At 45.3% G+C, this 25,947-nt stretch overlaps 1 protein-coding gene across 1 annotated transcript in view; it reads right to left on the minus strand.

Moving 5' to 3' along the window:
• LOC128659928 (arf-GAP with GTPase, ANK repeat and PH domain-containing protein 1) overlaps positions 1-25,947 on the minus strand; it is a 254,122-nt gene that overhangs the window by 37,413 nt on the left and 190,762 nt on the right. The window contains exon 11 of the mRNA XM_053713516.1: positions 25,671-25,893. Coding sequence (XP_053569491.1) covers positions 25,671-25,893 — 223 coding nt within the window. The remainder of the gene's footprint in view (positions 1-25,670; positions 25,894-25,947) is intronic.

Consider the following 25,947-nt stretch of genomic DNA (forward strand, 5'->3'; position numbering starts at 1 on the left):
CTTGGGGACTGTCTGCCATCAGTCCTTTCTGGGGTCGACTATAGGAAAACAATTTTATAAATATGGGGGGAGGTACTAAAGGTATACCGGGCCTGTCCCATTCTTTACTAACAATGTACGCCACCCGCTTGGATATAGGAAAAGCTTCGGGGGGCCCCGGGGCCTCTAAGAACTTTTCCATTTTACATAGTGGTTCTGGAATGACCAGATAATCACAATCATCCAAATTGGATAACACCTCCTTAAGCAGAGCGCGGAGATGTTCCAACTTAAATTTAAAAGTAATCACATCAGGTTCAGCTTGTTGAGAAATGTTTCCTGAATCTGAAATTTCTCCCTCAGACAAAACCTCCCTGGCCCCCTCAGATTGGTGTAGGGGCCCTTCAGGAACCATATCATCAGCGTTCTCATGCTCTACAGAATTTTCTAAAACAGAGCAGTCGCGCTTTCGCTGATAAGTGGGCATATTGGCTAAAATGTTTTTGATAGAATTATCCATTACAGCCGTTAAATGTTGCATAGTAAGGAGTATTGGCGCACTAGATGTACTAGGGGCCTCCTGTATGGGCAAGACTGGTGTAGACGAAGGAGGGGATGATGCAGTACCATGCTTACTCCCCTCACTTGAGGAATCATCTTGGGCATCATTTTTACTAAATTTTTTTATGACATAAAATACATATAGTTAAATGAGAAGGAACCTTGGTTTCCCCACAGTCAGAACACAATCTATCTGGTAGTTCAGACATGTTAAACAGGCATAAACTTGATAACAAAGCACAAAAAACGTTTTAAAATAAAACCGTTACTGTCACTTTAAATTTTAAACTAAACACACTTTATTACTGCAATTGCGAAAAAGTATGAAGGAATTGTTCAAAATTCACCAAAATTTCACCACAGTGTCTTAAAGCCTTAAAAGTATTGCACACCAAATTTGGAAGCTTTAACCCTTAAAATAACGGAACCGGAGCCGTTTTTATATTTAACCCCTTTACAGTCCCTGGAATCTGCTTTGCTGAGACCCAACCAAGCCCAAAGGGGAATACGATACCAAATGATGCCTTCAGAAAGACTTCTCTATGTAACAGAGCTCCACACACATGCAGCTGCATGCCATGCTGTCCTCAAAAACAAGTGCGCCATACCGGCGCGAAAATGAGGCTCTGACTATGATTAGGGAAAGCCCCTAAAGAATAAGGTGTCAAAAACAGTGCCTGCCGATATAATCATATCAAAATACCCAGAATAAATGATTCCTCAAGGCTAAATATGTGTTAATAATGAATCGATTTAGCCCAGAAAAAGTCTACAGTCTTAATAAGCCCTTGTGAAGCCCTTATTTACTATCTTAATAAACATGGCTTACCGGATCCCATAGGGAAAATGACAGCTTCCAGCATTACATCGTCTTGTTAGAATGTGTCATACCTCAAGCAGTAAGAGACTGCACACTGTTCCCCCAACTGAAGTTAATTGCTCTCAACAGTCCTGTGTGGAACAGCCATGGATTTTAGTTACGGTGCTAAAATCATTTTCCTCATACAAACAGAAATCTTCATCTCTTTTCTGTTTCTGAGTAAATAGTACATACCAGCACTATTTTAAAATAACAAACTCTTGATTGAATAATAAAAACTACAGTTAAACACTAAAAAACTCTAAGCCATCTCCGTGGAGATGTTGCCTGTACAACGGCAAAGAGAATGACTGGGGTAGGCGGAGCCTAGGAGGGATCATGTGACCAGCTTTGCTGGGCTCTTTGCCATTTCCTGTTGGGGAAGAGAATATCCCACAAGTAAGGATGACGCCGTGGACCGGACACACCTATGTTGGAGAAAACAAACCATGTATGTTGAAACATCTTAATTAACATGTTTTCCAACTTTTTATCCATGGGCTCTTTAAAAGATGAACTATCCTTGAGGGGAATAGTTGTCCACTTCGCGAGCGTGGAGATAGCACCATCCACCTTAGGGACAGTACCCCACAGCTCAAGCTGAGAGTCCGGAATGAGGAACAGTTTCTTAAAGGAAGAAGAAGGGGAAAAGGAAGAAGGGGAAATAGAAGAACCTAATTGCTCCCATTCATTCTTAATAATGTTAGCCATCTTAACAGGAACCGGGAAGGCCTGAGTTTCCGGAACCTCCAGAGTAGCAAGCACTTGCTTCAGCAAAAAGCGCAAATTCTCTATCCTAAACCTAAAGTCAGGCTCCTCTGCAGCCGGAGGTTTAGATGACATGGATGCCGACCCAGAAGGGGCCTCCTCCGAAGAGTCGGAGTGGGCCTCGTCATTGTATAATGCCTCTGACATTTCCATAGACAACCCCTGGGCCGGGCCGCCATGATACACCCTACGCTTGCGCTTAGCAGAACATGGTAAGGCATGGATCACTTTTGATACCGCCATTTGCAGCTGATCCGCAAAATCTGACGGCCAACGAATCTCTCCCGCAGGAGTAATGGTTGGACCCTGGGGCGCTGCATGTGTAATTGGAGATGAATGCAGGGAACGCACCTCACGGGACAGGGAACTCTCAGAGGTGGGCGGCTCAGTAGTACTAGACATCCGTTTACTTTTAGATGACGTAACTTTATTAAGGCATGTGGAACATAGTTGAGCAGGCTGTTCTACCAGAACCTCCTCACAATAAACACAGGAATGAGACCTTGTTAAAGAGGGAGACCCATATAACGCATCAGAGTCCTTCATAGCTTGCGCTGTTATCACGGACAAGATTTAACTTAATAAATAGGCACCTTTATACCTCCAATGGCCGGGGCACTCACCACCTCCTATGACCCGGACAACAGAAACCGTTTTGTCACCTGTGCCGCTGATCAACAGAGGAAGAGAAATAGTCACACCCGGTCACAAGGAATGCCTGGCAGGACCACCCCTGCCTAAGGAGAAAACGTGTCAAAAAAGGGCCGCGCAATACTCCCGTAAGTCACCTGAAAGTTCCACACATTGCCAGAGCCTCATCTCGCACATAACACAGCAATGACACAATAAACAATATCATATATAAACCCCCCTGTTCAATAATCCCCTTTCCAGGAATATTAACCCTTGATTCTTTAAAGATAAAAGGCGTCACACTGTGACCCTGTCTTCCGTGTTATCATTATGTAATAAAAAATGAAATGCTCTTACCAGAATCTACGCCGTGGAACCGGAACACGGCCCTTCAAGTGTGACAGGTTAGTAGCTTCGCTTCTGACATGGACTTGAGTGTAAAAGGCAGGCAGCGAAACTCGTCAATGCTGATTGCTTGTGGAGCTATTAATATGAGTCGGGATGGTTTCGCAGAAAGACTCTCCCTGTATCTCCGAACTCTAACTTTTGCCCAGGCTTTCACTGAGAGGCTGACAGGACTACTTAAAACTCCAGTCCCAATGCGAAGAGTACTACCCTCGATAAGAGACTACTCCGATCTTCGGCACTTCTCTGCCGTCCTCCTGTGACGAAAGGCAAAGAATGACTGGGGGATGAGGGGAGTGGGGGAGGTTTTTAAGCCTTTGGCTGAGGTGTCTTTGCCTCCTCCTGGTGGCCAGGTTCTTAATTACCAACATTAATGAATGAAGCCGTGGACTCTCCTCCCCTTTAGATGGAAAAGTATTCTTTGATGGACTGGAATACAGATGTCAAACTTCCCCAACCCACATTATAAAGATATATTTCTTAGTGTAATTTAAAAACTGTTAGAAAAGCTTTGCAAAAACTAAAGTCATGGATTTGAGTGGCCTTAAATGTGACAATCTCATGGACATCTGTGTGAATCAGTTCATATATCACTTCTTATGGATTGGCTTAGATACCAAATGAGAACTATGCATCAGACATAGCTATTTTACCAAATGAAGTTTCATGAGTACACAGTAGTGCACATAGGGAGTTGCCAGCCACCCCTCATTTACAAGTCAAATAGTGCAGTACTTGTGTAGTATATATACACATCTTGCACTACAGAGAGTAGCCAGTAGGTGGCTCTAGAATGTCTCTCATGATCATTTACCTTCCTAACTGTAAAACACAAACCACTTTTTATCCACATTTTATTAGTATTTATCATTTTCATTCCTTTAATTAGAACCAATATATTTACTTATTTACTTTCACTTGTTTTTGCTGTGACACACAGTTTCATGCATGCATCAATCTTACCTTACAAAACACTCCAGGCTAAGAATTTAGGCTCTGACCAATAGTTTCTATCTGAAATAGGGTTCCGTTCTTTACTCCCACCTGACTGCATTTGCAGAATGGTAAAACATCTCGTAAGTGTTTTTTTTCTTCCAGTTATTATACCAGTTTTCACCTGTAACAACATCAGGCAGCACAGTATACACCAGCATGCAGAACAAGCATATCTCCTTGGATCAGATCACTCAATTATGTATTTTCAACTCAGACCAGTTCTGAGGGCAGTTATAGTAAATCAACCCTGCAAGAAACCCTGCTACAGCACCAACAGATTTATGGAAGCTGGAGAGTTGTTGGTAGCCGGATAATAAAAAGCAAACTCTAATAGTATACTATACAAACACCACAATATGGTATATTCAATAGGAAACCTCATATATTCTTTACCACGGTTGCTATGTCTTCCAAGAATCTTAATACTGTACAGGGAACACAGAATCATCTCTAACACAGTAAAGGAACATCTTCCCCCTTCACATTACACACACACACACACGGCACATGCGTACACAGCACAGACCTGCACACGGTACATACGTACAGGTCACAGACTTGCACCAGACACATGCGTACAGATCACAGACCCACACACTGCACATGCGTACAGAGCACAGACCTACACACGGCACATGCGTACAGATCACAGACCCACACACTGCACATGCGTACAGAGCACAGACCTACACACGGCACATGCGTACAGAGCACAGACCCACACACCGGCTCATGCCTACAGAGCACAGACCCACATACGGCACATGCGTACAGAGCACAGACCCACACACGGCACATGCGTACAGAGCACAGACCTACACACATAGCACATGCGTACAGAGCACAGACCTACACACATAGCACATGCGTACAGAGCACAGACCTACACACGGCACATGCATACAGATCACAGACCCACACACTGCCCATGCGTACAGAGCACAGACCTACACACGGCACATGCGTATAGAGCACAGACCTACACACGGCACATGCGTACAGAGCACAGACCCACACACGGCACATGCGTACAGAGCACAGACCTACACACGGCACATGCGTACAGATTACAGACCCACACACGGCACATGTGTACAGAGCACAGACCTACACACGGCACATGCGTACAGATTACAGACCCACACACGGCACAGACCTACACACGGCACATGCGTACAGAGCACAGACCTACACACGGCACATGCGTACAGAGCACAGACCTACACACGGCACATGCGTACAGAGCACAGACCTACACACATAGCACAAATGAGTAGAGCACAGACCTACACACGGCACATGCATACAGATTACAGAACCACACACGGCACATGCGTACAGAGCACAGACCTACACACGGCACATGCGTACAGATTACAGAACCACACACGGCACATGCGTACAGAGCACAGACCTACACACGGCACATGCGTACAGAGCACAGACCTACACACGGCACACGTATAGAGCACAGACCTACACACGGCACATGCGTACAGAGCACAGACCCACACACGGCACATGCGTACAGAGCACAGACCTACACACGGCACATGCGTACAGAGCACAGACCCACACACGGCACAAGCGTACAGAGCACAGACGTACAAACGGCACATGCGTACAGAGCACAGACGTACACACGGCACATGCGTACAGAGCACAGACCTACACACGGCACATGCGTACAGAGCACAGACCTACACACGGCACATGCTTACAGAGCACAGACCTACACGCGGCACATGCGTACAGAGCACAGACGTACACACGGCACATGCGTACAGAGCAAAGACGGCACATGCGTATAGAGCACAGACCTACACACGGCACATGCGTACAGAGCACAGACCTACACACGTATAGAGCACAGACCCACACGCCACATGCGTACAGAGCACAGACCTACACACATAGCACATGCGTACAGAGCACAGACCTACACACATAGCACATGCGTACAGAGCACAGACCTACACACGGCACATGCATACAGATCACAGACCCACACACTGCCCATGCGTACAGAGCACAGACCTACACACGGCACATGCGTATAGAGCACAGACCTACACACGGCACATGCGTACAGAGCACAGACCCACACACGGCACATGCGTACAGAGCACAGACCTACACACGGCACATGCGTACAGATTACAGACCCACACACGGCACATGTGTACAGAGCACAGACCTACACACGGCACATGCGTACAGATTACAGACCCACACACGGCACAGACCTACACACGGCACATGCGTACAGAGCACAGACCTACACACGGCACATGCGTACAGAGCACAGACCTACACACGGCACATGCGTACAGAGCACAGACCTACACAAATAGCACAAATGCGTAGAGCACAGACCTACACACGGCACATGCATACAGATTACAGAACCACACACGGCACATGCGTACAGAGCACAGACCTACACACGGCACATGCGTACAGATTACAGAACCACACACGGCACATGCGTACAGAGCACAGACCTACACACGGCACATGCGTACAGAGCACAGACCTACACACGGCACACGTATAGAGCACAGACCTACACACGGCACATGCGTACAGAGCACAGACCCACACACGGCACATGCGTACAGAGCACAGACCTACACATGGCACATGCGTACAGAGCACAGACCCACACACGGCACAAGCGTACAGAGCACAGACGTACACACGGCACATGCATACAGAGCACAGACGTACACACGGCACATGCGTACAGAGCACAGACCTACACACGGCACATGCGTACAGAGCACAGACCTACACACGGCACATGCTTACAGTGCACAGACCTACATGCGGCACATGTTTACAGAGCACAGACCTACACGCGGCACATGCGTACAGAGCACAGACGTACACACAGCACATGCGTACAGAGCACAGACGGCACATGCGTATAGAGCACAGACCTACACACGGCACATGCGTACAGAGCACAGACGTACACACGGCACATGCGTATAGAGCACAGACCTACACACGGCACATGCGTACAGAGCACAGACCCACACACAGCACATGCGTACAGAGCACAGACCCACACACGGCACATGCGTACAGAGCACAGACCCACACACAGCACATGCGTACAGAGCACAGACCTACACACGGCACATGCTTACAGAGCACAGACCTACACACGGCACATGCGTACAGAGCACAGACCCACACACGGCACATGCGTATAGAGCACAGACCTACACACGGCACATGCGTATAGAGCACAGACCTACACACGGCACAAGCGTATAGAGCACATACCTACACACATGGCACATGCAAACAGAGCACAGACCCACACATGGCACATGTGTATAGAGCACAGACCTACACACATGGCACATGCGTACAGAGCACAGACCTACACACATAGCACATGCGTACAGAGCACAGACCCACACGTGGCCCATGCATACAGATTACAGAACCACACACGGCACATGCGTACAGAGCACAGACCTACACACGGCACATGCGTACAGATTACAGAACCACACACGGCACATGCGTACAGAGCACAGACCTACACACGGCACATGCGTACAGAGCACAGACCTACACACGGCACACGTATAGAGCACAGACCTACACACGGCACATGCGTACAGAGCACAGACCCACACACGGCACATGCGTACAGAGCACAGACCCACACACAGCACATGCGTACAGAGCACAGACCCACACACGGCACATGCGTACAGAGCACAGATCTACACACGGCACATGCGTACAGAGCACAGACCCACACACGGCACAAGCGTACAGAGCACAGACGTACACACGGCACATGCGTACAGAGCACAGACGTACACACGGCACATGCGTACAGAGCACAGACTTACACGCGGCACATGCGTACAGAGCACAGACCTACACACGGCACATGCTTACAGTGCACAGACCTACACGCGGCACATGTTTACAGAGCACAGACCTACACGCGGCACATGCGTACAGAGCACAGACGTACACACAGCACATGCGTACAGAGCACAGACGGCACATGCGTATAGAGCACAGACCTACACACGGCACATGCGTACAGAGCACAGACGTACACACGGCACATGCGTATAGAGCACAGACCTACACACGGCACATGCGTACAGAGCACAGACCCACACACAGCACATGCGTACAGAGCACAGACCCACACACGGCACATGCGTACAGAGCACAGACCCACACACAGCACATGCGTACAGAGCACAGACCTACACACGGCACATGCTTACAGAGCACAGACCTACACACGGCACATGCGTACAGAGCACAGACCCACACACAGCACATGCGTACAGAGCACAGACCTACACACGGCACATGCTTACAGAGCACAGACCTACACACGGCACATGCGTACAGAGCACAGACCCACACACGGCACATGCGTATAGAGCACAGACCTACACACGGCACATGCGTATAGAGCACAGACCTACACACGGCACAAGCGTACAGAGCACATACTTACACACATGGCACATGCAAACAGAGCACAGACCCACACATGGCACATGCGTACAGAGCACAGACCTACACACATAGCACATGCGTACAGAGCACAGACCCACACGTGGCCCATGCGTATAGAGCACAGTCTTCACAGGATATGCAGCCAGTGAAACAAGTCTGCCTGCCTCACATGATTCCAACTAACACCACACAAATGTAAACTCAAACACAGTACAGAGACACGCAACACCCATATGTATTATAGAGAACCTAAGCACACTTTCCTTAGAGGGCACAGGAACCGTGTTCACACCACACACACAAAAGGTAGGCACATAGCAAACCCTGACACAAGGTATATAGATAATCTTCAGCCTCATAGTCTCATGGAAATGGGATACACACTACTTGCGCTATATGGTAGCGTGAGACATGGACATATCACATGGTGCAGGGATGCAATATTACACGCTCCGATGGTACCCGGGACACACTGCACCCCCCCTCAACACAAGGGGACATTTCTCATTACAACCTCTGCTGGAATTAATCAAGGTGAAAATTGCAATCAGTCTCCTGCTAAGAGGAAAGGCAGTATGACACGTGCACGTGGTATATAGCTGGGGTTAACAATATAGGGTGGCATAAAGTTGCAAATAGGAAGATGAGAGCAGAGGCTTCAAAAATGTAGCAGAGGCAGGATGGCTTTACCTGGCATAATTGATCTGAGAGAGCAGTCACTGTGTGATAGAAGGGATGGCTTAAGTGGTGTGTGATGTGACAAAGGGTGGGGAGCCTAGTGGGAAAGAAAAAGGCATGATGTGGCAAAGTGTGGGAGAAACAGTAAGGAAGAGTAAATCTGGCATTGTGATGAAATGGGAGATTGGCATAGTGTGGCAAAACAGATGGCATGGTGGAGCAGATGGGCACCAGTGTGGTAGATGTAGGCTAGAATCTAGTATGTTAAGGAGGCTTAAATGATGTGGCAGAGTAAAACTGGTATCATGTAGCAGAATTAGTCTGGCATGGCAGCTGGCGGCTAGATTGTGCCACAGGCTTAAAGGTATAGTGGAAACATAACATGATATAAAAGAGAATGTCTTGTACAGTGCAGATAAAGGAACCTGGCATATTGCATCAGAGGTGGATGGCACCGGCAACCATGCATGGTATGCAAGAGGCTGTTTGGTATAGCTGAGAGAGCTTTGCATGAAGGGGGCGGTTCTAGTAGACAGGTATGTTGTTGTGGCAGAGGGAGCTTGTATCCAAGCTGAAAAATGATGGTATGGCAGGAGATTGGCAAGCTATTGCAAAGAGGGGCTGGCACAGGGTCTGTAGACAGAAGCATGACTTACAGGGCAATGCGCACACACGGGCTGGTAACATAGTGAGGCAGTAATGTTGCAATGCTGTAAAACCTGGGCTTTTCATGAAGCATTAAAGGGACATAACCCCCCCCCCCCAAAAAAAAAAAAATGTCACAATTCAGACAAAGCATACAATTTTAAACAACTTTCCAATTTACTTCTATTATCTAATTTGCTTTTGTCCTCTTGGTATCCTCTGTTGAAAAGAATACCTGGGTTGGCTCAGAAACTGGGAACTAGCTGCTGATTGGTAGCTGCACATACATACCTCTTGCCATTGGCTTACAGATGAGTTTAGCTAACTTCCAGTAGTGCATTGCTTCTGCTTCAACAAAGGATACCAAGAGAATAAAGAAAAATGATAATGGAGGTAAATTGAAAAGTTGATTAAAATGGTATGCGCTATCTGAATCATGAAAGAAAAAGGTTTTGGTTTCATGTCCCTTTAACTTCTCCATATTTCTGCTATTATAGTAAAGAGTTAAATATGTCACTGTGGACTGCCAACACAACTGTTTATATCAGCACCCATCTCTGATGCTAAGAGTTAATAAGGGTAGCCTGTCTCCTCCCAGCATCTGCTGCCCCTGAGAATCCAGCTGTCCAAACGTTATTGGCAGCAAAATGTCAGATCCCTAAGATGAGCACACGGGCAATAATCACATGCGATCACGCCAGCATGCGTGACACACGGCACAGGCAAGAGCTTCTCCGGCTGAGCCTGGCATTGGGGGCACGCTGAACCGGCACAGCCGTCTGACTCTAATACACCTTGAGTTGCAATTAGTGGTCCTGTCATTTTCGGCCGCTCTTGCCAATTAATTAAGCCTGTCAAACGGAAAAACAGCGGCACTCACAAATTAATTAATATCAGGAGAGACGCTGCAACTCAAAGCTGCTAGAACTTCCCCAGGATAAAAAAAAAGGAAGGAAAATAAATAGAAACATGGTGAGAGTGAGGGAGTGATGAACAGAAGCCAGAGAGACAGAGAGAGACAAGGGAGAGTGGGAAATGATACAATATATAGAAGGGAAAAGAGAACACAGATTAAGATACTAAAGCTGAGGTTGCGAGAAATTAAAATGGGGAATAAGAACGGTAAAACAGGTTGAGAAACATAAAGCAGATAGATACAAATACAGGAAGATATGGAGACAGGAAAAAGGGAACATTAAACATATATAGGGAGAGTGACATGAACAGAGCTAAAGACAGGGAGGAATACAAGCAGAGATTTAGGAGAGACATTATAGGGGGAAAATGAGACTAGAGATACACAGGGGAGATACAGAGAGGGGTAAACAGGAGAGAAAAAGAGATACATGAACAGAAATACAGAGAGATATAAGCAATCCAGAGGGAGACGCACAGAGAGATATAAGCAATCCAGAGGGAGACGCACAGAGAGATATAAGCAATCCAGAGGGAGACGCAGAGAGAGATATAAGCAATGCAGAGGGAGACGCACAGAGAGAGATATAAGCAATCCAGAGGGAGACGCAGAGAGAGATATAAGCAATGCAGAGGGAGACGCACAGAGAGATATAAGCAATCCAGAGGGAGACGCACAGAGAGATATAAGCAATCCAGAGGGAGACGCAGAGAGAGATATAAGCAATGCAGAGGGAGACGCACAGAGAGAGATATAAGCAATGCAGAGGGAGACGCACAGAGAGATATAAGCAATGCAGAGGGAGACGCACAGAGAGATATAAGCAATCCAGAGGAAGACGCAGAGAGCGATATAAGCAATGCAGAGGGAGACGCACAGAGAGATATAAGCAATGCAGAGGGAGACGCACAGAGAGAGATATAAGCAATGCAGAGGGAGACGCACAGAGAGATATAAGCAATCCAGAGGGAGACGCACAGAGAGATATAAGCAATCCAGAGGGAGACGCACAGAGAGATATAAGCAATCCAGAGGGAGACGCAGAGAGAGATATAAGCAATGCAGAGGGAGACGCACAGAGAGAGATATAAGCAATCCAGAGGGAGACGCAGAGAGAGATATAAGCAATGCAGAGGGAGACGCACAGAGAGATATAAGCAATGCAGAGGGAGACGCACAGAGAGATATAAGCAATCCAGAGGGAGACGCAGAGAGAGATATAAGCAATGCAGAGGGAGACGCACAGAGAGAGATATAAGCAATGCAGAGGGAGACGCACAGAGAGATATAAGCAATGCAGAGGGAGACGCACAGAGAGATATAAGCAATGCAGAGGGAGACGCACAGAGAGATATAAGCAATCCAGAGGGAGACGCACAGAGAGATATAAGCAATGCAGAGGGAGACGCAGAGAGAGATATAAGCAATGCAGAGGGAGACGCACAGAGAGAGATATAAGCAATGCAGAGGGAGACGCACAGAGAGATATAAGCAATGCAGAGGGAGACGCACAGAGAGATATAAGCAATCCAGAGGGAGACGCACAGAGAGATATAAGCAATCCAGAGGGAGACGCACAGAGAGATATAAGCAATGCAGAGGGAGACGCACAGAGAGATATAAGCAATGCAGAGGGAGACGCACAGAGAGATATAAGCAATCCAGAGGGAGACGCACAGAGAGATATAAGCAATGCAGAGGGAGACGCACAGAGAGATATAAGCAATGCAGAGGGAGACGCACAGAGAGATATAAGCAATCCAGAGGGAGACGCACAGAGAGATATAAGCAATGAAGAGGGAGACGCACAGAGAGATATAAGCAATGCAGAGGGAGACGCACAGAGAGATATAAGCAATCCAGAGGGAGACGCACAGAGAGAGATATAAGCAATGCAGAGGGAGACGCACAGAGAGATATAAGCAATCCAGAGGGAGACGCACAGAGAGATATAAGCAATGCAGAGGGAGACGCACAGAGAGATATAAGCAATGCAGAGGGAGACGCACAGAGAGATATAAGCAATCCAGAGGGAGACGCACAGAGAGATATAAGCAATCCAGAGGGAGACGCAGAGAGAGATATAAGCAATGCAGAGGGAGACGCACAGAGAGATATAAGCAATGCAGAGGGAGACGCACAGAGAGATATAAGCAATGCAGAGGGAGACGCACAGAGAGATATAAGCAATGCAGAGGGAGACGCACAGAGAGATATAAGCAATCCAGAGGGAGACGCAGAGAGGGATATAAGCAATGCAGAGGGAGACGCACAGAGAGATATAAGCAATCCAGAGGGAGACGCACAGAGAGATATAAGCAATGCAGAGGGAGACGCACAGAGAGATATAAGCAATGCAGAGGGAGACGCACAGAGAGATATAAGCAATGCAGAGGGAGACGCACAGAGAGATATAAGCAATCCAGAGGGAGACGCACAGAGAGATATAAGCAATCCAGAGGGAGACGCACAGAGAGATATAAGCAATCCAGAGGGAGACGCAGAGAGAGATATAAAAGAAAAGAGGGAAACATACAGGAATAGACATTCAAAGAGAAAAGCATAAAGAAGAGACTTTGACAGAGGGAGAGTCAGAAACAGAATGGTTTGAGTATAGGAAGCAGAGAAAGAGGGAAATATAGGGCCAGAGTACCTGAGGGAAATGGGTAAAGAGCGAAAGAGACGGTGATGAAGAAATGTTGTTCGGTGACAATAAAGACAAAACAGAAGGAAGAAAGGGAGAGACAATATAGCACACACAGATACATTATAAACATGAGGAAAAAGCAGCAAGGGAGAGATAAGAAAGAGATGAGCAAGATGTGGGGAAGAAATGACTGAGATGAGATTGGGAGGGGGAACTGGCAGAGAGAAACAAATAAAAAGAGAAACTGTGATTGAGAGAAGTGTAGAGAGACGGGGGATGGAGCCAGAGAAAGTGTAAGAGCGAATAGGTAATGAGAGAAAAGGAATAGGAGAGGGATGAGAGATTGGCACCAGCAAACTGGCAGAGAAGAAAGTTAAACTGCCCTTGTTCTAATTGTTAAATTTGATGGTCCATGGAGGGGGCCCCTCTGATTAAATCCTCCCCATGCGCCCCGCAGCCTCTTGCAGGTTGGGCAGCTGCAGTGTCAGAGCTGGGGAGCTTATTCATATCATTAAGCCCCAGAGAACTTAATTGAAAGAAGAGCCAGGCCTGGACCTTGACACGCAGGAGGTCAGAGTAATCGCTGCCGGACATATTTAACATTAAGATAATCAGCCTATTAATTACCCTTCGGATCATTAAATCAGCCAGTTGCAAAATGAAATTCCTGCCTCTATTACTCAGCTGAGAGACCACAGGGCCTCCACTCAACATCTATCAGTGTGAGACTGAGCCAGCAAAAGAAGAGGGGGAGAGGAGACAGAATGAGAGTAGATAGGATGGAGAGAGAAATAGGGACTACAGAGAATGAAAAAGAGAGACTGGGAGAGAGAGGAGGAAGAATGGAGAAACTGCAAGAGTGAGTGTGACAGAGAATGAATAGGAGAGTGACAGCCGGAGAGAGAGAGACTGAAAATGGGATACCGAGAGAGCCTGAAGGGGAAGAAAGATGGAAAGAGAGAGTATAATAAAAGAGAGAGGCTGCAAAAGAGGTGTAGATTTAGAGGAGGAGAGAGTGAGTAAAACTTAATAGGCAAGAAGGGGACACAGTTCTGGATATAGAGGGAAAAAAGAGCAGACAGACAGAAAGCAGGAGAGAAAGAAGGAAGTAGGGAGAAGATGAGGAGACAAACAAGAGAGACAGTGAGAAGAAGAGGGGAGACTGGGAGCAGATTGTTAGGAGAGCGATAAAGTGAGGAATTAAATAGTGACCGAAGAGGGGATAATGGGAGAAGGAAAATAGAAAGGACTGAAAGGAGAAAAAGACTAGGAAAGTGGTGAGAACAATAAATGTAAATGTTGTTTTTAGGGGAAAACTAACCATATGAAGAAGAAAAATTATTAAAGGTAGAAAAACATAGAAAACAAATCCATATGAGGGAATCAATGAACTAATAAAAAGGGGGATATTAGCTAATGAGGGAAAGCAAAAATGGGAAATAGTATAAATACTTCAAAGAACAGCGCCATCTTTTCAATCCTGTTTGAAGCATTACAAGGGTTAAATTCACACCAAGCCAAGCTGGCCCTTGGAACAGAGCAAGGAGATCACAGCCAGACGAGGCCCTGATTACAGCACGTTAACGAGGTGAGGTGACCCTGGCTGGCAGAGACAGGAGCCAGAGTAAGTAAATAGTGAGGGGAGGCGTGGGGGGGCTGCCTGCTCTCCACTTAGCAGGATAATAAAGGAAATCATCCTTGATTATCAGTGCTAATTTGGACACTGCCGGTAGCTTGTTATGCGAGCGCTGAGTAGCATTTAATTAATTCAATTGCTTGTTAATGGGGGAAGTGACATGTGGGGAGCAGATGGGTCTGTGGGTCAGCGAGTCCTATCCTCTCCCCTCCTTTACTCCAAAAACGATGGCCTCGGCTGCAGTAAGTGCGAACAGCGGATGTCAAGAATAGGCCTTAGCAAGCACAATAGATTGCAAGCTCTATGACAAGATACGTAAAGCGTAAGCACGGGTCTGCGAGTTACAGCGGATTCTGAAGAGCACTGTACCTTCCTATTGTCACACAATCAGATTACTATATGGAAAAGGTCAGTCACTTATTGAAAGAATAAAAAACATCACAATTTTAGCATTACACACTACAAAATACCTACAGGGAAGGGAGGACCCACATGACAGCTCATACTGATAGTAATAATGTGATAAATGTGCATAGAAACCTGCTCTCCCTCAGTTTTGTTCTTTGAAAACCTCTTCATAGGACTGTGTAGGAAACAGCTCTCACCAACTCACCACAGAGAGAGGTTCATTTACATAAAACACAAATATACTAAATGATCTTGGCTGTTAATTTGGAATAGAAGATATATGCAATATCTGTGACTCTGTGCCACTGCCTATACAATCTTGGGACAACTAATTTCTTGAAGGCCAGAGGGGGCTGCAATGCATTGAAAAACCTGCCCTGAAGCCATCTCCAGCAGCCAATGGGTTAAACCATACCACCCCTCTGTCAAGTATCTGCCCCTTAAAGGGACATTCTAAAGTAAAAAGTACAGGATTTATATTGTTACAGTGTGTCATTTTTTAATTAAAAACCCTAGATAACTATCACCTAGATTACAAGTTTTGCACTAAACAGGGTGCGAAACGCCAAAAAAGTTGCGTTATTTCACCCTCCATAGCGCTGCTATTACGAGTTACTGACAAGCCTCCTTGTGCGTGCGATATGGTGGTGTTAAGCTCCATACCGCACAAAATCCAAGGGCTCATTTGACGTGCTCGTGTACGCTTTCCCCCATAGACATCAATGGGGAGAGAGTGTTAGAAAAAACCTAACACCTAAAGTGCAGAATGAAAAATCTCTGTAACGCAACCCCATTGATCTCTATGGGGAAAAAAAAGTTACGTTTAAACCTAACACCCTAACATAAACCCTGAGTCTAAACACCCCTAATCCGCCGCTCCCCGACATGGCTGACACCTAAATAAAATTATTAACCCCTAATCTGCTGCTCCCGACATCGCAGACACAAATAAAAGCTATTAACCCCTATTACGCTGCTGACCTCAATCAAGGTTTTATCCCCTAGTCCATAGCTCCTCGACACTATAATAAAGTTATTAACCCCTAATCTGCTGCTCCCTGACATGGCTGACACTAATTAAAGTTAATAACCCCTAATCCGTCACTCCCCGACATCGCTGCCACTATAATAAAGTTATTAACCCCTAAACCTCTGGCCTCCCACATCGCCGTCACTAAACTAAACCCCCACATTGCAAAATACTAAATTAAACTATTAACCCCTAAAACCTAACAGCCCCCTAACTTTAAATTAGAAAATAAAATATAACTATATTTAAATAAATAAAAACTTACCTGTGAAATAAAAATAAACCTAACATAACTATTCTAATAAAAATAAAAAAATACTACCAATTATATTCTACACAAAATGGATACTATTACGCATTAATACTGTTACAAAGTTTGCCAGTTGTACACCCACCAGATCGAACTTTGGTGCCAATTATATTTATGTGCTTACAAACTAAGAGGTAACCCTGGCTCTGTCACCTCTCAGATTTACTATTAGCTATCTTTATGTGAGTGTTGCTATTTGAAAAGGAGATACTACGTTGTATGAACAGCACAGCACATTTACCTGAATACAGTTCACGATTAGCAACCCCAATACTCCTAAGCCTAGTCCACATAGCTGCAAATCTGTTTGTACTCCTTAGATTTGATTGATTTGTCCCACAGAAAAAAACAAATATCTCAAAATATTAAGCACTTCTACTAAGAAGATTAGACCTGTATGTTAACTTACATCTGTTCCTTAATTCCCAAGTTTAGACCCCAATTCACCACCAAGATAATACCCATCTTCTTTAGGGCCCTCTATATGTCCCAGATTAGAACAATGTGCTTCACAGATGACACTGGCCTTCCCCCTGGTCAGATTTATATCTAGATTAGGCCCATGCAGTGGCGTATTTATGTTTTGTGCTACCCTAGGCACTCAAAATTCTGCTGCCCCCCTCTCCGCAAAGGTTTTAGGCCTTTTTTCCCACTTAATTTTTTTTGGGTCAGTGTGTAAAATGTTTTGTTTTTTCATAACAATTCAAAAGAAAATGGGCTAGCAAAACACTTGCATACAGGTGGGTTGAATTGCATGCATCTCATACAATTTTCTCTCTGAGAGAAGTGAGAGAAACGAAGGGGAGGGGGAAAAGGGAAGGGAAGGAAAGCAGGAAGAGAGAGAGAGAAAGAGAGATAAGAGAAAAGTGGTGAGGGAAAAAAAGGAGTGAAAGAAGGGAGCAAGGGAGGGAGTTTAGAGAAAGAAGGGAGGGAGGGAAAGAAGGGAGGGAGTGAGTTGAGGGAGGAAGGGAAAGAAGGTAGAGGGGAAGGGAGGGAAAGAAGAATACACTTTGAAACAATCACTGCCCTTTACATGCAACGACATACAGTAATTACCGTTATTCAAGTAATAAAACTTTTTAAGTGTCCGTTTACTATTTACTCTGTGGGTTCATGAATGCAGAGAAAGCTAACTATTAGTAGCTAACATACATTAGCACAGAGTTTATGATTAGACATCACAAGCTGATCTAAGCAGTGCATAGGCTCAAACGGAAACCCTCTGCAATACCTTAAGGACCAAGTTTAAGCTCCATTGAGGAGCAGACTGCCTAAAGACAGGCCTGATTCTAGACAGAGCCTGAACAAAAGATTGAATGTCAGGAAACTCAGCGAGTCTCCTGTGCAACAAAACTGATAATGACGAAATCTGTCCCTTTAAGGAACTGACGGCAAGACCCTTCTCCAAACCTTCTTGGAGAAAAGACAGAATCCTGGATACCTTCACCTTGTGCCAAGGATATCCGTGCTTCTCACACCAGGACAAGTAAGTCCTCCACACCTTATGGTAGATGCGACGAGTGACTGGCTTCATTGCCTGAACTAGAGTGTCAATCACACTTTCAGAAAAACCTCTCTTGGCTAAGACTAAGCATTCAATCTCTGCGCAGTCAGCCTCAGAGAAACTAGATTTTGATGTTGAAAGGGACCCTGTTCCAGCAGATCCCTGCGACAGGGTAACTTCCAAGGCGGACAGGATGTCATCCCCACCAGATCCGCAAACCACGTCCTCCTCGGCCACGATGGAGCAATCAGGATGGCCGAAGCTCTCTCCTGCTTGATGCGTGCCACTACACGAAGTAGAAGTGGTAACGGTGGAAAAATGTAAGCTAGGCTGAATCCCCAAGGCACCACTAAGGCATCTATCAGCTCTGCCTGGGGATCCCTCGACCTCGACCCGTATCGGGGTAGCTTGCAATTGAGTCTGGACGCCATGAGATCTATCTCTGGCGTTCCCCATCTAAGAGATCTGGAATGTGGATCGCTGAGAGTGAGCAGTTGTGGGACTCCACCCACTCCATAATCCGAGACACCTCCCTCATTGCTAGGGAGGCTCCTTGTACCCGAATAATAGTTAATATGGTGAAAAATATTGTGACACTACTCACAACCCCTTGTGTTAAGTCTATAGTATATACCAATAAACTATTATGTGCGAGTACACAGATACATTGATATTAGTATATGATCAAATAAATACAAAGGAAAAGGGGGGTGCTGACTGTCATAAGTAGATATAAATAAGCAAAAGAAAGAGTTGACAGTAACTCAGCACTCAAAGGTAGTCAATATCAAAAACAATTCCTACGTAAGGACAGAGGAGAACGCCTGAGTCAGGGATATAATAAAACTTAACTTTTACTATATATAATATTAAAAAGTATATAACACAGTGTGTGAATATAGAACAAAAGTGTGCTTAAAACTTGGAATAAAAATATGTAAATATATTACATGATGTGTTAGTTGCCACAAATACACTATAAAGTTCCAGAAATCAATAGGTTAATTGTAATCAGCCACACAGCCCAGCACAGACCAGTACAAGGGGTTCACGATTGCAAAAGAAAACTGACTGTAAAAGAGGATTGACCTCGTCACCAATTACTCTGATCTATGCAATACTGGAGCCCAGGTAAGCGCTGTTCTGTGTGCCTGCAAATATATCGTTATCAGAATATTATGAGGACATGGCCTCCGTTATTTCAATCAAAGGAGATGTCCTAGAGATACTATTAAGTGGCTAGAACTAACACAATACGCCTGATGCGCATTTCGCCGCTAGCACGGCTTTATCAAAGGCTAACCCGATTCCGGCTAGCTCCCTAGTCTTTATTACACTAATAGCCAATCACCAGTGAGTGTGCGTGCACACCCACTTAGGCACACCTATCACTGAAGACCTGTTATAATTGGTTGACAAACCGTCACATTGTTAGGCATGACCGGATGACGTAATCGTAAACAAAACTCCGATATATCATGAAGCATCATGACAGTTTAGTGAAAAATATTCTCTAGTGATATCTCCGGCAGATGAGATCTGTATATACAGATGGTAACAAAACAATAACTTACATACCAATACGATCACATTATAAGGAGATATAAATGATATACAAATAGTAACATCAAAGACAGTTGGGCACAAATACCATAATATTGTTAGGAAATAGTGATCACACTCCGTTGCAAAGTGAAATCTGTTGATTGTCTGGCAATCTGATATACTAATACCACACACACTGATTAAGTATCAGAACAAGTGTACAGATAGAATTTCTAAGTTAAACCACTTGCCATTATTCATTAGCTCAAAAAAGAGATAAGAACAATATATATATCATTTATATCTCCTTACAATGTTATCGTATTGGTACGCAAGTTACTCTTTTGTTACCATCTGTATATACAGATCTCATCTGCCGAAGATAGCACTAGAGAATATTTTTCACTTAACTGTCATGATGCTTCATGATATATCGGAGTTTTGTTTACGATTACGTCATCCGGTCATGCCTAACCATGTGACGGTTTCTCAACCAATTATAACAGGTCTTCAGTGATAGGTGTGCCTAAGTGGCTGGCTATTCGTGTAATAAAGACCGGGGAGCTAGCTGGAATCGGGTTAGCATTTGATAAAGCCGTGCTAGCGGCGAAATATAGTATCTCTAGGATATCTCCTTTGATTGAAATAATGGAGGCCATGTCCTCATAATATTCTGATAACGATATTTGCAGGCACACAGAACAGCACTTACCTGGGCTCCAGTATTGCATAGATCAGAGTAATTGGTGACGAGGTCAATCCTCTTTTACAGTCAGTTTTCTTTTGCAATCCGTGAACCCCTTGTACTGGTCTGCACTGGGCTGTGTGGCTAATTACAATTAAAGTGAATGTAAAGTCAGCCTCTCCCGGGAATGCCACAGTAATCGTCACTGAAAAATAGATGAACTTTAATTCATCATTTTCAAAGAATTACTTTGTTTTTGCTTAAATTTACCTTTTCAGCTGCTCGTTTTCAGTAATGCTCATCCGCCCGCCATCTTTCCTGTTTGAGTGACAGATTATGATAATTGCTTTAGCCCAATCATTGCTTCTACCACAGGGGGACAAACCCCTTTTTTTCTACGTCACTTGCTCCGAATGCGCATGCGGTAAAGCTGAAATCCTGTACTCAGTTTAGACGCGCGTTCACAGGTTGCGCATGCGCTATATAAAAACTGATTTTAATTCATTACAAGGCGATTTCTCTAATGAAAGTCTAAGGAGCTAAAAAATATGCCGTTGCGCTCTATGCAACGATAATATTCAATGAATGTATTCATTGAATACTATGTAGCTAGTCAATATTATCGCCTTTCAACGCATGCGCTGTTGATGAAGTCCACAGGAGCGCGCTTGGAGACTATGTATAGAGAACGCTCTATACGTTACACGGAGGAGAAGTAGGAAGTAGGGGCTGGGAGGAGTTGGGCTTGTAAACGGCAGCAAATTGGTGAGATAAATATATACATAGGCATTTATTTTTTAGAAAAAAAAAGTTACGGTTTATCTCATAGACACATTTGGAATAATAATGAGGCATAAAACCAATGTAAATTGACATTCACTTTAACCTATTGATTTCTGGAACTTTATAGTGTATTTGTGGCAACTAACACATCATGTAATATATTTACATATTTTTAATCCAAGTTTTAAGCACACTTTTGTTCTATATTCACACACTGTGTTATATACTTTTTAATATTATATATAGTAAAAGTTAAGTTTTATTATATCCCTTACTCAGGCGTTCTCCTCTGTCCTTACGTAGGAATTGTTTTTGATATTGACTACCTTTGAGTGCTGAGTTACTGTCAACTCTTTCTTTTGCTTATTCAGCTCCTCGTACCCCCCTGTTGGTTGATGTAAGCCACCAATGTAATGTTGTCGGTCTGGAATCTGATTAAGCTGAACGACCCCAGAAGAGGCCACGCCCTCAGAGCGTTGTAAATTGCTCGAAATTCCAGAATATTTATCGGAAGGAGAGACAACTCCCGGGACCATTTTTCTTGTGCCCTTTCTGGCACCCCAAAAAGCTCCACATCCTGCGAGACTCGAGTCCGTGGTCACAATCTCCCAGGACGGTCTCAAGAAGGATGTCCCCAGGGACAGATGCTCCGGACGGATCCACCAAGAGAGGGAGTCCCTGGTCCGAACATCCATGGATATCCGCTGTGATAGATCTGAATGATCGCCGTTCCACTGTTGTAACATGCACAATTGAAGAGGCCTGAGATGGAACCTGGTGAAGGGGATGACGTCTATGCTGGAAACCATGAGCCCGATCATCTCCATACACTGAGCCACTGAAGGGCTTGAGAAGGACTGAAGGGCAAGACAGGTGGACGCAATCTTCCTGCGTCGTTGCTCTGTGAGAAATATTTTCATGGACATAGAGTCTATTATCGTGCCCAGGAACTCCACCCTGTTGCTGGGAACCAGGGAACTCTTTCCTGAGTTGATCTTCCAACCGTGAGATTGGAGCAATAAAAGAAGAGCCCTCGAATGATCCTCTGCGAGGCTGAACAACGGCACCTGGACTAGGATGTCGTCCAAATAGGGTGCCACAGCAATGCCCCTGGATCTGGCCACTGCAAGAAGCGCCCCCAGAACCTTTGTGAAGACTCTCGGGGGCCGTCACCAGACCGAAGGGGAGGGCCACAAATTGGAAGTGTTGGACCAGAAACGCAAATCTTAGGAACTTGAAGTGGTCCCTGTGAATTGAAACATGAAGGTAAGCATACTTCAAGTCTATTGTCGTCATGAACTGTCCCTCTTGAAATAGGGGCAGAATATATCTGATTGTTTCCATTTTGAATGATGGAACAGCCAGAAACTTGTTTAAACACTTTAGGACCAGAATCGGCCGGAATGTGCCCTCCTTCTTTGGAACCGCAAAGAGATTTGAATAGTACCCAAGACCTCTTTCTGTTCAGGGTACCGGTACGATAACACCTAGAGAGGAGAGATCCCTCACAGATTCTAGAAAGGCCTCTCTCTTTTCCGGTCTTGAAGAAAGGTTTGACAAGAGGAATCTGCCCCTGGGCGGATGGGACCTGAACCCTATCCTTTAACCCTGGGCGACAATCTCCAGAACCCAAGCGTCCTGAACGTCCTGCAACCAGGCTTTGGAGAACAGAGACAATCTGCCCCCATACGTGGTCCGGAGACTGGTCGGGGGCCGCCCCTTCATGCCGATTTAGTATCAGCGGGCTTCTTGTTCTACTTGGACTTTTTCCAAGACAGAGCAGGTTTCAAAATTCCCTTGGACTGACCCGCTTTCGCGGCGGGCTGCTGGCGCTAGGCCTTGTCCGCGCAAAAGGCACGAAAAGTAGATCCTTTAGGTTTAGCCTTCTTATCCTGCGGTAGGAAAGCTCCCTTGCCTCCCGTAACCGTGGATATGATCAAATCCAATCCTGGACCGAACAGAAACTTTCCTTGAAAAGGCAGGGACAACAGCCTCGACTTAGAGGTCATGTCCGCAGACCAAGACTTTAGCCACAGAGCTCTGCGAGCTAAAACGGAGAATCCTGAAACCTTTCCGAAGGATTTGCATATTGGCGTCACAAATTAAAGAATTGGCGACCTTCAACGCCTTAATCTTATCCTGTATCTCGACGATGGAAGTCTCCCTCTCAACCATATCACACAGGGATTCACACCAATATGTCGCAGCTCCGGCAACAGCTGCTGCCGGTTGAAAAACAAACCCTGTGTGCTGAAACATTTTCCTTAACATGTTTTCCAACTTTTTGTCCATGGGTTCTTTAAATGACTAACTTTCCTCGAAAGGAATAGTCTTCCACTTGGCAATTGTAGAGATAGCACCATCCACCTTAGGGACAGTCCCCCACAGCTCGAGCTGAGAGTCCGGAACGGGGAACAGTTTCTTAAAGGAAGAAGAAGGGGAAAAGGAAGAACCTAATCGCTTCCATTCATTCTTAATAATATTAGCCATCTTAACAGGAATCGGGAAAGTCTGAGGCATCACCCTGTCCTCGTATACCTTATCAAGCTTAGGAGCATGCGCTTAGCAGAACGTGGTAAGGCATGGATCACTTTCGATACCGCTGTTTGCAGTTGATCCGCAAAAACTGACGGCCAACAAATCTCTCCCGTAGGAGTAATGGTTGGACCCTGGGGGGCTGCATGTGTACTCGGAGATGAGAGCAGGGAACGCACCTCATGGACGGAGAACCCTCAGAGGTGGACGGCTCAGTAGTACTAGACATCCCTTTAGTTTAAGATGTCGTAACTTTATCAAGGCATGTGGAACATAGTTGAGCAGGCTGATCTACCTCACAATAAACACAGGAATGATACTTTGTTAAAGAGGGAGTACCCTCTAATGTGTCAGAGTCCTCCATAGCTTGTGCTTTTATTATGGACTAGACTAGCTGAATAAACAGGCACCTTTATATCCTCCAATGCCCGGGGCACTTAACACCTCCTATGACCCGGACTACAGAAACTGCTTTATCTCCTATGCCGCTGATCAACAGAGGAAGTGGAAACCGACACACCCGGTCACCTGCATTAAGGAGAAAGCGTGCCAAAACCGGCCACGCAAATACTCCCGGAAGTCAACGTGAAGTTCCACCATTGCCAGAGCCACATCTCGCACATAATGCAGAAATAACACAATAAACAATATTATGTATAACCCCCCCCCGTTCAATAATCCCCTTACTAGGAATATTAACCCTTGATTCCATAAGATAAAAGGCGCCACACTCTGACCCTGTCTTCTGTGTTATCATTGTGTATAAAAAAATTAAACGATCAAACCAGAATCAATGCCGTGGAACAGGAACACGGCCCTTCAAGTATGACAGGTAAAAGCATCGCTCCTGACATGGACTTGAGTGCAGAAAGCAGGCAGCAAAACTCGTCAACGCTGATTGCTTGTGGAGCTGTTAATATGAGTCAGGATGGTTTCGCAGAAAGACTCTCCCTGCATCTCCGGACTCTAACGTTCGCCCATGCTCTCACTGAGAGGCTGACAGGACTACTTAAAACTCCAGTCCCATTCCGAAGAGTACTACCCTCCATAAGAGAATACTCTGAATCTTTGGCACTTCTCTGCCATCCTCCTGTGATGAAAGGCAAAGAATGACTAGGGAGTGGGGGAGGTGGTGGCCAGGTTCTTTATTCCCAAAAGTAATGAATGAAGCCATGGACTCTCCTCCCCTTTAGATGGAAAAATCTACTACTCATTTGAAGTACAGACTAAGTGCTATTGCATTGTCTTTTTATCATGCATGTGTTGATTATGCAAACTTGCTGTGTATTTACTGGTCATTTAAAGGGACATTTAATTGTTTTGTTCTGTGTTGAATCTAAAAGAGGTTTAATAACTATTGCAGGTTTTGTTTCTTGAAGAGCAAATGTCCCTGTGCTACAAAAAATACTTTCATTGTTCACCAATAAAGCTATGGGAGTTGTCCTTATCAGTCAGTAAGCTTCTGTACATAATAATGCACTTCCTGTTAGTTTAAAAATACTAATAACCAGCTTTAACGGAGCACATTTTGCTATGTGTTACTTTAACCGGCATTTCTTTTTAGAGTTTATTAACAATTATAATCATTACACATTTTTCAAATTAAACAATGAAGGGTGTTGAAGGGATCTTTACCTGGGACTTTCTGAACATGGCTTGACATGCCCCTGACTGCTCCCCTCCCATATGCTGTTAGCCAGTTCATTCCCGATGGCAGACATAACTTTAATCAGTTCAGATGGCCAGTCATCGAGGTCCAGGGAGCGTACTCGGGACAGGTGAGTACCGAGGTTTCTGTGGATCCCAGAGCATTCAATGCACATGAGAGCTCCCAGATTTAGGCTGGCCCAGTCTGGGTCTGAGGAGGAAGAGAGCGCAGACATAGTTGTTATAAATTAATCTTAATGTTTCT

The sequence above is a fragment of the Bombina bombina genome, chromosome 1, assembly GCF_027579735.1.
Source record: "Bombina bombina isolate aBomBom1 chromosome 1, aBomBom1.pri, whole genome shotgun sequence".
NCBI classification, from domain to species: Eukaryota; Metazoa; Chordata; class Amphibia; order Anura; family Bombinatoridae; genus Bombina; species Bombina bombina.